Source organism: Drosophila montana, unplaced genomic scaffold (genome assembly GCF_035044405.1).
Source record: "Drosophila montana isolate Dmon_TW-CO22-7 unplaced genomic scaffold, ASM3504440v1 contig_2481_1, whole genome shotgun sequence".
Taxonomy (NCBI): domain Eukaryota; kingdom Metazoa; phylum Arthropoda; class Insecta; order Diptera; family Drosophilidae; genus Drosophila; species Drosophila montana.
The window spans coordinates 493,603-509,336 of NW_026997351.1; the positions used below are offsets into that span (position 1 = coordinate 493,603).

General features: G+C 39.7%; 1 protein-coding gene and 1 long non-coding RNA gene across 3 annotated transcripts; one reads left to right on the forward strand and one right to left on the reverse strand.

The window, feature by feature from the left end:
• Window positions 1-132: 132 nt before the first annotated feature.
• fend (forked end) lies at window positions 133-9,185 on the reverse strand. 2 transcript variants are annotated; one of them, XM_064682517.1, is made up of 4 exons: window positions 8,109-9,185; window positions 2,329-2,376; window positions 952-1,203; window positions 133-891 (listed from the first exon to the last, which is right to left on the reverse strand). In XM_064682517.1, exons 1-4 carry the CDS (start codon window positions 8,313-8,315, stop codon window positions 460-462), a joined length of 939 nt encoding a protein of 312 aa, XP_064538587.1. In that variant the 5' UTR covers window positions 8,316-9,185; the 3' UTR covers window positions 133-459. The 2 variants fall into 2 exon arrangements, with proteins under 2 accessions (XP_064538587.1, XP_064538588.1); XM_064682518.1 differs by lacking the exons at window positions 2,329-2,376; window positions 8,109-9,185 and adding an exon at window positions 1,283-1,558.
• LOC135428474 (uncharacterized) lies at window positions 5,037-5,625 on the forward strand. The gene is made up of 2 exons (XR_010436258.1): window positions 5,037-5,171; window positions 5,230-5,625. It is a non-coding gene; the product is annotated as an uncharacterized LOC135428474 (long non-coding RNA).
• Window positions 9,186-15,734: the final 6,549 nt, after the last annotated feature.

Below are 15,734 nucleotides of genomic sequence, written 5' to 3' on the forward strand. Positions count from 1 at the left end.
CGCGTTAATGTATATAGGTATTACATATATGTATATATATACATATATATATATTTATGACTGTTTTGTTTTTGGCCTAAACACTAAAAAGGTAAAACTTAAACATACGATTGAGCGAACTTGTTTTATCTCCTCTTCTTCTATGCTTTTTGGACTTGATGTAAGATACTTGTTTCGATAACTACATATGGTTTAATACGTATATGTATGTTAAGTATATGATGTAGTTGTTGTAGGTTACATATATGTTGTGTGTGTATGTGGGTGTGTGTGTGTGTATGTGGGTGTGTGTGTGTGTTTGGGTGTGTGTTGTCTATGCTATGTACAATTTGGGTGCAGAATATCACATAGTCAGACATATACGACTACAAGTTCTCTTTTCTTTTTTTGTTGTTTTTGTTGTTTTTGTTGTTGTTTTTCAGTTTTGTATTTTCTTTGCTCACTTCGCTTTTTGACCGCCTACACATGCAGCGTAGAGTTGTCCATGGAGAGCCGCGAGCGACGTCCGCTTAGCAGCGAGGCGGTGTCCGCATCACCATCAGACGCCCGCTTGCGCTGTGGACGCAGAAACAGGAACATGACCAGCAGCGCCAGGAAGAAGGCGAACGCACCAAATGCCGGATACACAACGCCGCTCAACTGGCTGGCCGTGGGCAGCGCACTGATTATGTACACACGGTCCGTGGGTCGAGAACGTTGCAAAATTGTTGTTGGTCTTTTTGTTGTAGATGTTGATGTTGTTGTTGTTGTTGTTGTTGTTGTAACTGGTGCTGTCACGGGCACGAAGGGCAACAGGCTTGGATTTGTCCAACGATTGGCTGCCGCTGTCGCCGACAGCAGCTGATGTGTGTCCACATTGAGCTTCAGTGAGCGACGCATCAGGCCCGTTAGCTGTGAAACAGTATGGATGACAATTCGGGCGCGGTCAAAGCGTTTCCTGGACTGGCTTACCTTATGCTTACAGGTAACCTGTATGTTGTAGACCGTATCCGGCCAGAGTGATAGCTCGGCGCGTGCTGTGTCTGTGAGCAGGTTGCCCATAAGGCCGCCGCCGGATACCTCCCAGGTGATCAGGCATTGACGGGATGCGTTCGCAATCAGCTCGTCCCAACCGATGTCGGTCAGCACCAGAGCACCCTGACGCTGGGCGTGGTGTACGCGCAGCTCAAAGGGAGCCAACTGCCTTTGGCAGTTTTGCCAGCACTGTTGAAGGTAAGCACGGGGTAAGGTAGGAAAGTTAGCATTTGAACCAGGGCATTCGGTAGCATCGTTAAATACATACAACAGCTTTAAGCGCTGAGAGCAGTCACAATTGCGGTGCCCGCAAATTGGCAACGCAATTTCGCCAGCCGCCCGCAGCAATCAACAGCAAAAACATTTAACCCATTAATGTGCCCACGTACTCGAAAACGCTCACGACATTCTCCAAAGGTAATTCCATCAAAAAAGCAAAAAATTGAAGCATGTTTCATTTGAAAACTAATTTTACGGGCTTTAATAGTTACAATACGATTTTTCTACGCGCCATTTAAACACTGGCCATCGCGCGAGTATTTATTGTTATCGATAAGTTAGCTTTGACTGAAATTTGATGCGCTAGTATTGGGCAATTTTGCAATTTTTGTGTTTTTTTTTTTGTTGTTGTTATGTTTTTGGTTAGTGTGTACCGCAAGCTATGCCAGCTAAATTGTTTTTGTTTTATTGAAACAGTGCCAGTTTATTGTTTGATGAATTCTCGTTTAAATTTGACTAACAACTGAAATGGAATGCTCCTCAAATTGAATACTTGATTTACGAAAAATGTTTGCGCTATGCACACAGAGCTTGCGATGCGAAGGTATTCGGTTTCAAGTAAGAAATATGTAAATGGACAGCTCTTAATTAATAAACTGACAACATTTTCAGTCTTAAGTATTTGCATGTTGTAATTTGTTTGTAATAAAATATAACAGCATGTCTATAAATTACATATGTATTGTTTTTCTTCTCCATTTGCAAGTGTATTGTTCTAATCTGTATCTAACAACTTTTGAAGTATGCGAACATTTCCATAATATAATTAAATGTAAATTCTATTAGCTGAAACCAAAGTATTCCCATTTTCGAGCGATTATTGATGTGGCAAGCAAAATTTTGTCAGCGAGCACAATAATGGGTTAAGAGGAACCATAAAAGTTATTAACTGTTGCCGGACTGTTTAGATAGCCATGGCTTAGAGCTATTCGGGCTGCTGTTATCGCTTCTAACCGCTGTATTCGTACTTATCATTATATAGAGTGCGGAGTGAGGAGTGGGAAGTGATGAGCAGGGGGTCGCGGCTGTACTTACGTTTTTGCAATCAACGAAATCCGTGCAATAATGCCAATCCCTCGAAAACTGAAAAAAAAGAAGAAGAAGTAGAAGTATTTTAAGAGATGAAGCAAAAACCAGAACGACACAAACAAAAAAGTTAGTTAGTGGGCGTGGCCTAATCGAATTTTAAGTAAGCTAGAAAAAGTAATCAGGCACAGCGCCGCAGGCAACTGGCCGAGGACAACGCCACAGCATTGCCATTACCAACAATAGACGCAAATTTGTAACTGTAATATGAAAAGGCCTGCATGCAAAAAAAAAAGCAAAAAAGGCCAAAGCACACAGATAAAAGACTAGCAGTTTGTGTGAGTGTGTGTGTGTGAGAGAGAGAGTGCGTGAGTCTGTTTGTATAAATGACCGCAAAGTTGTATGGCGAATTGAAATTTTCACGCTGTCGGCAGGAGATGAAACTGTGAACTAACTGGACATGGCGACTGCGACTGTGACTGCGGTGTGTGTGTGTGACTGTGTGTGTGTGTGTGTGTGTGTTGAATGCCTCTGCCTGCTTAGCCTTTGTCAACTGTCGCTTTAGCTACGCAGCAGCGACAGCTGGACAACGTTCTGGGTAGCAAAGCAATGAGTTCTAAGGCACAGCAGCAGAACCCGGTTCACAGTGCCTGTCCGTTTAGTTTATGAATGAGCACGCAGACAAATGAATGAATGTGCTGATGCGAACTGAGAATGAGAAGGAGATCAAGATAGGGATAGGGACAAGGACGGGGAGAGGGACAGGGACAGGGACTTTGACTATGACTGTGACTGTGACTCTGCCGAATGGAACGAGATGGCGGGCATCAGCAACCAGCATTCTGGAGCGGCATCAGCAGCAGGAGCACTTTGTCATCATTACACAATAAGGCGGCCAGATAAACGAGCATGCCAAAAGGAAAATCGCAAAGACAACATATTTTCCGCTCAATTGAATTTTTGGCCTTTGCGAAACAACTTGGGCGATAAGTAACAACAATAAGGCGGCAAATGAATGAACGAATGAATGGATGAATGTGCGTGTGTGTGTCTGTGTGTGTGTGTGTATGGCACTGGCAATACCAATTAGAGATGGCAGCGTGATTTGATTGCCCATCGAATCGTTAACATAATTGTAATTGTAATTGCAACATTACATACATGTGCTTTATGTGAGGTTATGAGATATACAAAATATAACAGTTAATTGGCCATTTGCTACACATGTATGTATGTAAATACGTATGAATATGCTTTCTTGGCATGCGTTTATATTGTAGATATACATATGTGCATCAATGTGCGCCTTAGTTGAAGTTATGTTACTGAAGGGAGACCAAGAAGTTAGCTATATGTTGCATTGATATTACTTTTTGATTAAAAAAACATTGTGGCCAATTGTGTTAGAATATTTGGTAATATTCTTCGTGAGTATTCAATATCTGAGCTGCTTAATTTATACGATTTTCCTATGTATTCTTATGATTTATGTAAAACATTCTTCATTGCAAAATTAAAAAGTCGGTTGTAAATTTCCATGAGTCAGTCAACATTTACAATTTTGATTAATTTTCGCAGAATGTTACCTACTTCATACGACCAATTGTCGTGCGTGGTGCGTGTCACGCTGCCATCTTTAGTTGGCAATGAAAACCAAACGCACCGCACGCTCAATGAAAACGCTGAGCAGGCAAGTCCGGTCGTCATAGTCCGTTCCAGGCCGTGTTCCGCCCAGTTCCCCCCGCCCGGGAGTGCGTCTTGCGGCCTACCTGGCATAGTTGTTGGCCCATATAAATTAAACGCAGGCAGCGAACAACTTTTACATGCAATTGCCCACGGAATTGGACATCGCTTCACACCCAGGCCACATAAATTACCCATCCAGGTCAGTTTTGAGCAGTTTTATGAGCTGCCCATTGCCGATTGCCCCGTTGACCAGTTTCAGTGGCACGTAGTCGCCAAATGCTGCGCTTGTCAATTATTGAAGCCCTGTCGGAACAGATTCCACCACCAGCCAAAGGCTACGTGCCCGGCATACCCAACTGGCATTACGAATTGAACTGTGTCTGCGACGGAGACAGCTTGCGACGATTTCTTAACGCACACACACCCCCAAAGGAAAAAGTCACCCAAATGCAAGGAGCAAAGTCTTCGGATGCTGCCAACTTTTATGGTGTTAATTTGGCGCTGATTGTGGGTCGTTCGTGGGTTGGTGGCCTGTGCCGGGGATTAGAACCGGACAGGCGTGAAATTAGCCACAGTGCATACGGCCGCCGCTTGCAGGCAACCCTTAAAGGTCAACGGATTGCATCTGCGATGCCAGCTGGATCAAAGCACAAAGTTTACCACGTCGACATTAGGGGAAACGCCATCGATTTCCAAAAGGAATTCAATGTAGCCACCACTTTACGTTTCAGTTGAAAACGTTCAGCATTATAAAAAACGGTTAAAGTTTTCGATTAAATACCGATTTCTATTGAAATGCATTTCACATACAACTTATAAATTGTTCATATCATATAATTGATACTGATTCATAGATTCTTTTGACTTTATAATGGGTGCAAACGAAGATTAGAAGAGAGAGAACAGTTTAAAATATATCATCATATCATATCATATCATATATCCTATCATATCATATATCCTATCATATCATATATAACAGATATCAAATTTTGTACTTAGGGTTTTCACAGAAGTCCCTATTGAATCTGTTGGATTGATTGGAACAGTTTTGACCAGTGTTGCAAACACCAAAATATGTTGGATGCTACGGCTAACGGTTCGAACCAACTGCCTGTCTTGAGGTTCCGTTTGTGAAACTGGTTTTTTATACACTTATAAAATCGGTAAGTCCAAGTTTGACTCAAATTTCCGTTAATCGTAGAGTTAAATTGTAAGCTGCAGATATTTTCATACATTTCATTTGCGGGCTAAAACAAACCACTTATATTTTCTCCCTAATACTCAATGAATATCTACTCAAATGGCGAAACTTTATCAACATAATTAAAATGATATCTGACTGCCAGAGGAAATTTATTTGTTTACGCGTTTTTCAACACTTTTTTGTGGTATTTTCTCTGAAAAAATCCTTGATTAACTCAAACCGAATACAACAGGAGCAAAACCCATTGGATCAAACGCCATTTAAATGCTTGAAAAATTTATAAATTATAATTAAAAAAATAATACGTCACGCAACGTGTGTCACGTACCGTTTAACACGTTAGCATGAAGAGAACAAAAACAAAAACAAAAAAAAAACACACACACAATTATGTTTTAATAATAACATTCTGTCGCATTTTGTAAAAATAATTGCATTAATTAAATCAGTCACTTGCCGGATAATTTGGCGTTTTTTGATAGACGCAGTCGAAAACCAGTTTTTCAGTCACGTAACAAGTTATTATTATTGTTTATAAATTGGTAGCACAATTTCGACAGCTACCACAATTAGCACCAAAAATACGGCTATTAAAATATTATCCAGAAATATTACTGGAATGTAAATCAAGCTGAGCTTTTCTTTATTGTCGCGAAATATTTCGGGATTATAAATAGAGTTGGGCTTCTCTTTATGATCCAGAAACATTTCTGGATTATAAATCGAGCTAAGCTTTTCTATATTAACCGGAAATACTTCTTCTTATAAATTAAGTCGAGCTTTTTTCTCCAGAAATATAAATCAAAATGGGCTTTTCTTTATTATCAAGAAATGTTTCTGGATTGTAGATCGAATTGAACCAGAAATATTTCCTGATTATAAATCCAACTAAGCTTATCGTTATGATCCCTAAATATTTTCTGATTTTAAACCAAATTGATTTTTTATAATTCTAGATAATATTCAACATTATTTCTGGATTATAAACTAAATTGAACTTTTATATTTTATCCAGAAATATTTCTGGATTATAACTCGGTTTGAGTTTTTCTTAGGCAAACATATTTTTGGATTAAAGATCAAATTAAGCCAGAAATATTTCCTGATTATAAATCAAATTGAGGTTTTTTTTTATTATTCAGAAATATTTCTGGATTATAAATAAAATTGGGTTTTTTTACATTATTCTGAAATGTATCTGGATTAAATATAAAATTGAGCTCTTCGATGTTATCCAAAAATATTTCATATTGAGCATTTTTGTACTATCCAGAATTTTTTCCTGATTTTAAATCAAATTGAGCTATTCTATTTTCTCCAGAAATAATTCTGGAATGTAAATCAAATTGAACTTTCTTATATTATCCAGAACTACTTCTGGATTATACATGAAATTTAGCTTTTCTACATTCTCCAGAAATATTTCTCCATTTTACATCGAATTCGGCTGTTCTTTCTATTCAGATATTTCTGTATAAATCAATTTGGGTTTATATATTATACAGAAATATTTCTGGAATCTGAATCGAATCGAGCTTGTCTTTTTGATCCAGAAATATGTTAAGATTATAAATCAAATTTAGCTACCCTCTCTCTTCCCCCTCTCCTCCTCTCTTTTGTCTAGGCATTCAGAGAGACCCCGTTCTTGTTCTTACAATCATTTAATTGTATAATGTTGGACTCGTTTTTCTCCATTCTTTCATTTGTTCTTTAAAGTAGATTTGAATACTTGTTTTCACAGTCATTCAATAAAATGAATTTGTTCGCGACCCTCCCTGCTCGAACCCGCCACCTCTGCCCGCTAACTCCAGTATGGAACACGCGGAAACACACCCAAAGGCCCTGCGGCATTGTGGCATTGTGGCATTGTGGCTCCTTTCTCGATCTCCCTCCCAGTTGCCTAATCTCTATTAGCTGCGCTATGACTGGCGTGGACCACCCAGCTGACATTGTCAACTGACAGCGGCAGCTACCTGAGAAGCAGCGGCAGCGATGTCAGCGAGCAGATAAAGGCGAGCAGCCGCATAAAAAACAACTAAGAACATTGTAGTCGCATGATAACGACTGCGCAATACTCTGCTTCTCCAACAAAAACGACTCCAAAGATGATAGAGCAAGAACAAGAGATGAGTATAGAAACAGCAGCGAGATCTCTTTAAGATGTCTAGATGATAATATGGGCAATTCTAGGGTTAAGAAAAGCAAGAAAAACTTCAATTTTAGTTGAGTTCAAAGGGAGAACAAGCCCAAAATTATGGAGGTCCATTGTTGGTAAAGCACAAAAGGAGGAGAGGGGAGAACTTTATGAGTATTTTCAGTGTTGTGAAAGCTTGAAACAGTCGAAAGGAATCTTCGACTAAGCTGGTCACTCCTAAACAGTCGCAACTGGTCGATCAGTTATTCTCAAACTGTGACTTTAGAGATCGTTGTGTTAGAAGAGGCGTTAGTGGGCGTGGTCGCAATGTTATCTAACTGCCTGCTAGTTCATAAGCTGTCCTCCATAAACAGTCCGCCCACCAACAGGCGTGGCTGTAATACTTTTCACACTTTATCGAAGGTGCGAGTATTTGCACAACATTTGGAAAAACCCTAGCTAAGCGTCAGACACAGCACATGAACCAATAGACTCTTGCTCACGTTTACGTATAGAGTAAACAAAACGTTTTCCCGTCGCCGTTTGCCCTGCCCTGCCTTGCCGTGCCCTGCCCTTTGCCTGTGCTGTCTGTCAGGCCCATTGTCATTGCCCAACTGGACAAACGGGGCTGCGTTTTGGGCTGCCGCTGCTGCTGAGCCTCTAACCTTGAAGTCGCGCTCGAGAGTCTCTCGTAGCGTATAAACTACACATACAAGTGTCCATCAAGTGCGTCTTATCTCTAGTGGCCTGAGCTGGACTTACCTGCTGATAGCAGCTTTGGCGGCATCTGGTTAGCTGCTTGCTGCCGAATGGCGTCGCTGCTGCTGCGGCGGCGGCGGCAGCGGCAGCGGCTGCCTGCGTTTCGGTTGCCTGCAGCTGGAGGGCAGCGTTCGCATTCGCATCCTTCGGTAGCTGTGCCAGAGATTGGGCGGTGACCAGAACTAGCGCTAGTGCAATTGACTGGAACATGGTTGTTGCTTTTTGTTGTTGTTGTTGTCCTTGTTTTTGCTGTTGCAGTTTGAAGTGCGCGTGGGCGTGGGCGTGAGCGTGGGCGTTCACAGATTGATTAATTGATTGATTTTGTTTGTTTATTTTTGTATCAAGTGCTGTTGATGTTCTTCTTCTTCCTGCTGTTGTTGTTGCTGTTTGGTTAGGCCCATAATACGCGGTGACTGTGACGACAGCGACGTCAACGCTGACGTCGACTGCATTTAGCGAAGCAGCGCACGCAGCACGTTTTGTGTATTTCTGTTTGTTTTTGTAGTTCCTTACGCTGTTGTTGTTGTTGTAGTTGTGTGTGTGTGATTTGGCGATTGCTTATTGCAGCAGCAATAACTGGGCTGAAGCTAAAAGCATGCTGCGAATGTTACACGCAGAGAGTAACTGTAACTTTAGCTGAAGTTCTCTGAAGTGGGGGCTGTCGTTTACGTCGTTTAGTTTCGTTTCGTTTCAGTTGTTTCAGTTTTTCTTTTCTCCGTTCTGTTTTTTGTTTTTGTTTTTTGGGTTTACTTATTGGTAAGTGTCCCGGTCTGTGGGACAGCCGTTTTGGGGCGCTGGTTTAACTAACAACATGTGCCGTGGCCCTGACTCCGGGTCTGCGCACCTTGTTTGAGTTTTTTATATCAGGTAAGTTGGCACTGGCACCATAAAAAAAAGAGCACAAACAAACAAATAACACACGACAACAATAAATAAAACGTGCACACACAACAAGAGCAGCAGCAGCAGCAGCAAAAAAATAAATAAATAAATAACAACACCAACGGACAAGGCGAGAAACGACTGCGACTTCGACTTCGACTGCGACAGCGACAGTGACAATGACTGAGGGCGAAGGCGAAACCAACCAACGTCGTCGAGGATAAATGCTGCACTAACGGAAAACGAAAACTGAACCAGAACCAGGCTGCGAGATAACACACAAGTACACACACACACACACACACAGGCACACGCGCAGACACACACAGACACACTCATGCACACGAACGCACACATCGCCCCGGAGAGCAGAGTAAAAGAAAGGGCTGCTTCACTCAGCTGATACAGCCGTAAAATGGCTACAATTTAGCTTTTTTCTGCGACTTTTAGCAATTACAACTGCATTTTGATATTTTTAAACGTTTGTTTATATATATTTATTATTTATATGTATGGTCCACTCAATTAGTTAGTTAGTTATATAAATTATGCAAGCTAAGGTTAAAAGTAAAGAAATTAATAGAACTTTGAAAAAATTTAAGAAACGCATATGTTCAAATATTTTCACTTTTACTTAAAGTGTATTATAAAACGTATGTACCGTACATATATACAACTCCAAGCTAACCAAATAAACGCAGTTGGGCTACATTTAAATTATTTATTTGGCTTTTAAAATCATGCAATACCTTTTGTTGTTGATTTGTTTCAATTAACAAACGACCCAAATGTAGAGAGACAAGCTTATTTAAAATGTATATGTCCTTGGCATACGGCTGGCCACATGTTAGTTGCATTATATTCACAGCTAGCCTTTTTTCGGCTAAATTTGTTGGCAAGGCCACCGCGAGTTTATGCAACACTTGCCGCTCATACTGAAAAGGGGCGTCAGTCAGTGGTTGTTGCTCGAACATGATGCCCAACACCGAACACGAACATGTTCGAGACGAAATTTAAACAGCATTAGTAATGCGAGCGGGTCGTGATTATTTATCGTTGTCAGACAGTACAATAAACAAATCAAATAAATATGCATAAAAACAGAATTTGAATAATAATGAGCACATGCAATGAAACTATTTCAAAACTAGCACAAATAGGTATGCTATTAAATCGTTTAAATTATTAGCGGACTAAATGTGCCAGCAGAGTCGTGCTTAAGTCGTGTCGTGATTTGAAGTTGTTGAGCCCGATGCCGGCACTAAATTGCAGGGCACAGCAAAAAGTCGGAGTTGAAGTTGGGCCAACGGAGTCAACGGAGTCTGTGTGTGGAGAGACCGTTTGGTGGTTGCTTCGCCCGTTTGGGTTGACTTTGATGATGATGTTGTTGGGGTGGCGGCGGCACCCAGGCTAAGGCTTTGGCTATGGATTTAGCTTTGGCTATGGCAATGGCTTTGCCTTTGACTTGGTGGTGGTAATGGTGGGCACCCCCCTCCCTCCCTTCACAACAATGTCCCGGCATCGCGCGTGCATGCAGATGAATCAAAGCAGCCGCTGATTATAGCAACAATATGGAAATGCCGCTACCTCTCCACTGCTCCGGCTTGCCTCGGGTTATATAGGGGCATTGTTTATTTATATGCCATGCACATGTGCTTGTGTGTGTGTGCATGTGTGTGCATGTGTGTGTCTGCTTGTGTGCGCGTGTGTGTGTGTGTTTGGTTTTTATAACTTCCATTTGCCAAAGCATAGTAAATTCTTTCAAAGCGTGTACTACATTTATTATTTAAGCCACGCTGTTCTCACTCTCTCTTTCGCCCAGTCGAGCACCTTATCCCCCGCCTCCCTCCCCCCCTTCGTCACCCTTCCCCTCGCAGCTATATGCACATTGTTCTAGCTGAGGCTTTCGTTTGTGTCTGTTTGTCTCTGTGTCTGACTGCTGGTGTATTAGCCCCAATTTCCCCCCCCCCCCTTCCCCTTCTTGTCCCACCTGCTCCTTAGCAGCAGCAGCAGCAGCAGCGGCAACAAGAAGAGCCTGCTTTATTTGCATATTTTGACTTTTATGCGGCAAAAATATTACTTGCTGCGCTGCTGCCAGCAAACAAACAACCCCTCCACAGGCCCCACGCTCCACACTCCACGCCCTCCCCTGCTGCCCTGCCCTGCCCTGCCCTGCCAACAGGTCACCCTCTCCTAAAACAGGGCAACGTTAATAAAGCGTCAGAGTATACAAAATACAAAAAAATAAACAAAAAAAAAGCGCCAAAAATTAAGGCAAAAACTTTTTTCCATTTGGCATGCTGCCCTCACACGCGCGGACCTTCCGCCCCTACGTGCCGCTGCCCTCCGCCGCCTATGTACATTCCTTATATAAGTCGTCTGCAAAGTTTGAAATTTTGGGGCTGGTTTATAACTCCATTGCAACATGTTGCATGTTTGAAATTGCTAAAAAAAAAAAAAAAATAAATAAAAAAGCAACAAAATACATAGATCAGTTATCAAAGCATGCAGAGCCCAGAAGTCGGACAGGCTCGTAAATACTTTGAAAACATTTTACATAGGGCTCATAATTTGTTTTTCAACTTTTATGCGCTAAAATCCAGGAACATGTTAATTCATTGATGCCACTGCTCATGAACATATTTATATAGCGTCAAGCGTTAACATATATGCAAAAACCTATAGCAACTGGAATTATCACTGCTGAAACACTTTTGTAACATTTTTAAACCACCTTCGAAGCAACATTTTAAATCGTTTACATCTAAATGTACAGTATTTATTTCTAATTAGTAGTTTTACAACACAAATTTCTAAATATGTCACTGCGTGGGCAGCTTGTTTGGTAAAGTTATTGGATACCCCACACTACACATAGCCAATATGAAGGCGGTAGACTTGTATGATTAAATACACTTTCAGACACTCTTCATACTAGATACTAGATACTAAATACTAGATACTATATACTAAATACTAGATACTAGGTATTAAATACTAGATACTAGATATTAAATACTAGATACTAGATACTAAATACTAGATACTAGGTATTAAATACTAGATACTATATACTAGATGCTAGATGCTAGATACTAAATACTAGATACTAAATACTAGATACTAGGTATTAAATACTAGATACTAGATATTAAATACTAGATACTAGATATTAAATACTAGATACTAGATTTTAGATACTAGATACTAGATACTAGATATTAAATACTAGATACTATATACTAGATGCTAGATGCTAGATGCTAGATGCTAGATACTAGATACTAGATACTAGATACTAGATACTAGATACTAGATACTAGATACTAGATACTAGATACTAGATACTAGATACTAGATACTAGATACTAGATACTAGATACTAGATACTAGATACTAGATACTAGATACTAGATACTAGATACTAGATACTAGATACTAGATACTAGATACTAGATACTAGATACTAGATACTAGATACTAGATACTAGATACTAGATACTAGATACTAGATACTAGATACTAGATACTAGATACTAGATACTAGATACTAGATACTAGATACTAGATACTAGATACTAGATACTAGATACTAGATACTAGATACTAGATACTACATACTAGATACTAGATACTAGATACTAGATACTAGATACTAGATACTAGATACTAGATACTAGATACTAGATACTAGATACTAGATACTAGATACTAGATACTAGATACTAGATACTAGATACTAGATACTAGATACTAGATACTAGATACTAGATACTAGATACTAGATACTAGATACTAGATACTAGATACTAGATACTAGATACTAGATACTAGATACTAGATACTAGATACTAGATACTAGATACTAGATACTAGATACTAGATACTAGATACTAGATACTAGATACTAGATACTAGATACTAGATACTAGATACTACATACTACATACTACATACTACATACTAGATACTACATACTACATACTACATACTACATACTACATACTACATACTACATACTACATACTACATACTACATACTACATACTACATACTACATACTACATACTACATACTACATACTACATACTACATACTACATACTACTCAGCTGAGATGGTCCATCAACTCAACTCTGATCAAGAAGTTAAAGACTATATGAGTTCGAAGAGGTCTTTACCCGTGCGTTACATATAATATGACAAAATTAGAATACCCTCAGCAAGGGTATACAAAGTGTACAAGAGCTTTGAAATTTATGCGCCCATAGCGAGCCATTTTGCAGTGCAGAAGTTTTTAAAACAAAATTCCATTTTGCGGCTACCGCAATTGACTTTGTCGTTGCGGATGGCCAGCCCGTCCGGCCAAGGCCCACCGCCGTCCACTCTTCAGTGTCCACCGTCCGCTGTCCACTTAATGGCGTCCAACATGCATGCAATGGCCGTGGAGATGCGGGCCTGTCCGACTTATTAAAAGCCGTTTTACACTAATACTAATTCATGGCAAGCCGTTGCCGTTTGTTTTTAGTTTGATTTACGCATTTTTGAAGCATGCGACAAAGTTTGGACTCGGTCTCGAGGCTGGGACCGAGAGTGCGGCTGGGATTGGGATTGGTATTGGAATTGGGATTGGGACTGACACCAGCTGCAGCTGGGCAATGGAGCGCTTCCGGCAAGCTGCAAATTCCCCTGGGTGATAAGTGGAAATGACGCACAATGAGCACATCCGCAGGCGCATGGGAATTAAAGTAGCAGCCCGGCGCACAATAGGCTAGGGTTAAAAACCGTACCAAAGTCAAAAACTCTTATTTTTTTTCATTTCATATTTTCCCTAGCCAATAGGCAAACTATCGCCGGGGCAGCTGAGCAACAGCGACACAGCGAATCCATTAAGAAATTCGAAATTCTTAAAAATTAGCATGCGAAATAAAAGAGGGAAAAAGGGGCCAGGGAAAACTCCACAGAGTAATTAATGGAATTTTTGAACTTTTGGTGCAAATGCTGAAGTCTGCATAGCACACGGCATTCATTTCATTTCATTTCATTGATGGAGAGTAGATTGCATTGGCGATGGCTCCTTTGGCCTGCCACATGGGCCGCAAATAAATTTGTCGTCGTTTTGCTGTTTGCAGTTGGCCCGAAATAGAGCAATTTGCATTATTCGCATTCGGGCAGATTTCGCTTAATGAATTGCGCACAACTTGCCAAGAAATTTCTTTTGTAGCATTAAAAACGAAAAAATAAAAGACATACCACAAAAACTTCCAACAAAGCAAATTTAATTGCCATCATGCCGAAGATTGTATATGCTTTAATTTTAAATTCGGGCGTGCATAGACTATTTTAATTTACAGTTCAAAACAAATCCCTGCTTTTGATCTTACGCATATTTGAACCAATGTCTTGGTTCAAAACACATTTTTTTTTATATACATTTTCCACATTTTAACGCAAACAATGTATTTTTCAATTATATAGTTGCGCGTTCTGCTGAAAATATTGCATGCATCGATATTTTCATATGGAAATTGCGGGCTAAATTAGATAAGTCTAACGGTTCGTTTTTTCTTTTTTATTGCATTTCCTTACTAAAATGCATATCTTACTAAGATGCAAGGCTTTTCTTTAATTTTATTTATTTATGTTCGTTAAATACACATTTTCAGATATTTTGAAATTATAATTATGAATACTCAAGCATAAACTAATTGGACTTTAAACATTTACCTGATGCTCAAAGTTAATTTGATACCCTCAGAAATGATTTATCTGTTCCTTCCATAATTAATTCCAACTGGTTGTTTGCTGCCAATCTCAGGATGTATTTTGTTTCATTACCAACACTGCTCGTTGCACGCCACCTGTGTTATATAACCACGCCTCCTGGGTTGTGTGTGTGAAAAGTTTAAAGTTTCATTCGATTGGCTTCAAATCTCGTTTAAAAGCGTTACATAAAAAGTTAAGAAACACGTGCTTGCGTAATTCATTACATCTAGCCACAAGGTTGGAAAATGGACGGATAACTGTTACATGCAACTTTTATGTTTTTTCATCCTATCTCAAACTCACACTTGACCCGGATAGATATAATGATAGAGATACAGGTACAGGTACAGATACAGATACAGATACAGATACAGATACAGATACAGATACAGATACAGATACAGATACAGATACAGATACAGATACAGATACAGATACAGATACAGATACAGATACAGATACAGATACAGATACAGATACAGATACAGATACAGATACAGATACAGATACAGATACAGATACAGATACAGATACAGATACAGATACAGATACAGATACAGATACAGATACAGATACAGATACAGATACAGATACAGATACAGATACAGATACAGATACAGATACAGATACAGATACAGATACAGATACAGATACAGATATAGATACAGATATAGATACAGATACAGATACAGATACAGATACAGATACAGATACAGATACAGATACAGATACAGATACAGATACAGATACAGATACAGATACAGATACAGATACAGATACAGATACAGATACAGATACAGATACAGATACAGATACAGATACAGATACAGATACAGATACAGATACAGATACAGATACAGATACAGATACAGATACAGATACAGATACAGATACAGATACAGATACAGATACAGATACAGATACAGATACAGATACAGATACAGATACAGATACAGATACAGATACAGATACAGATACAGAT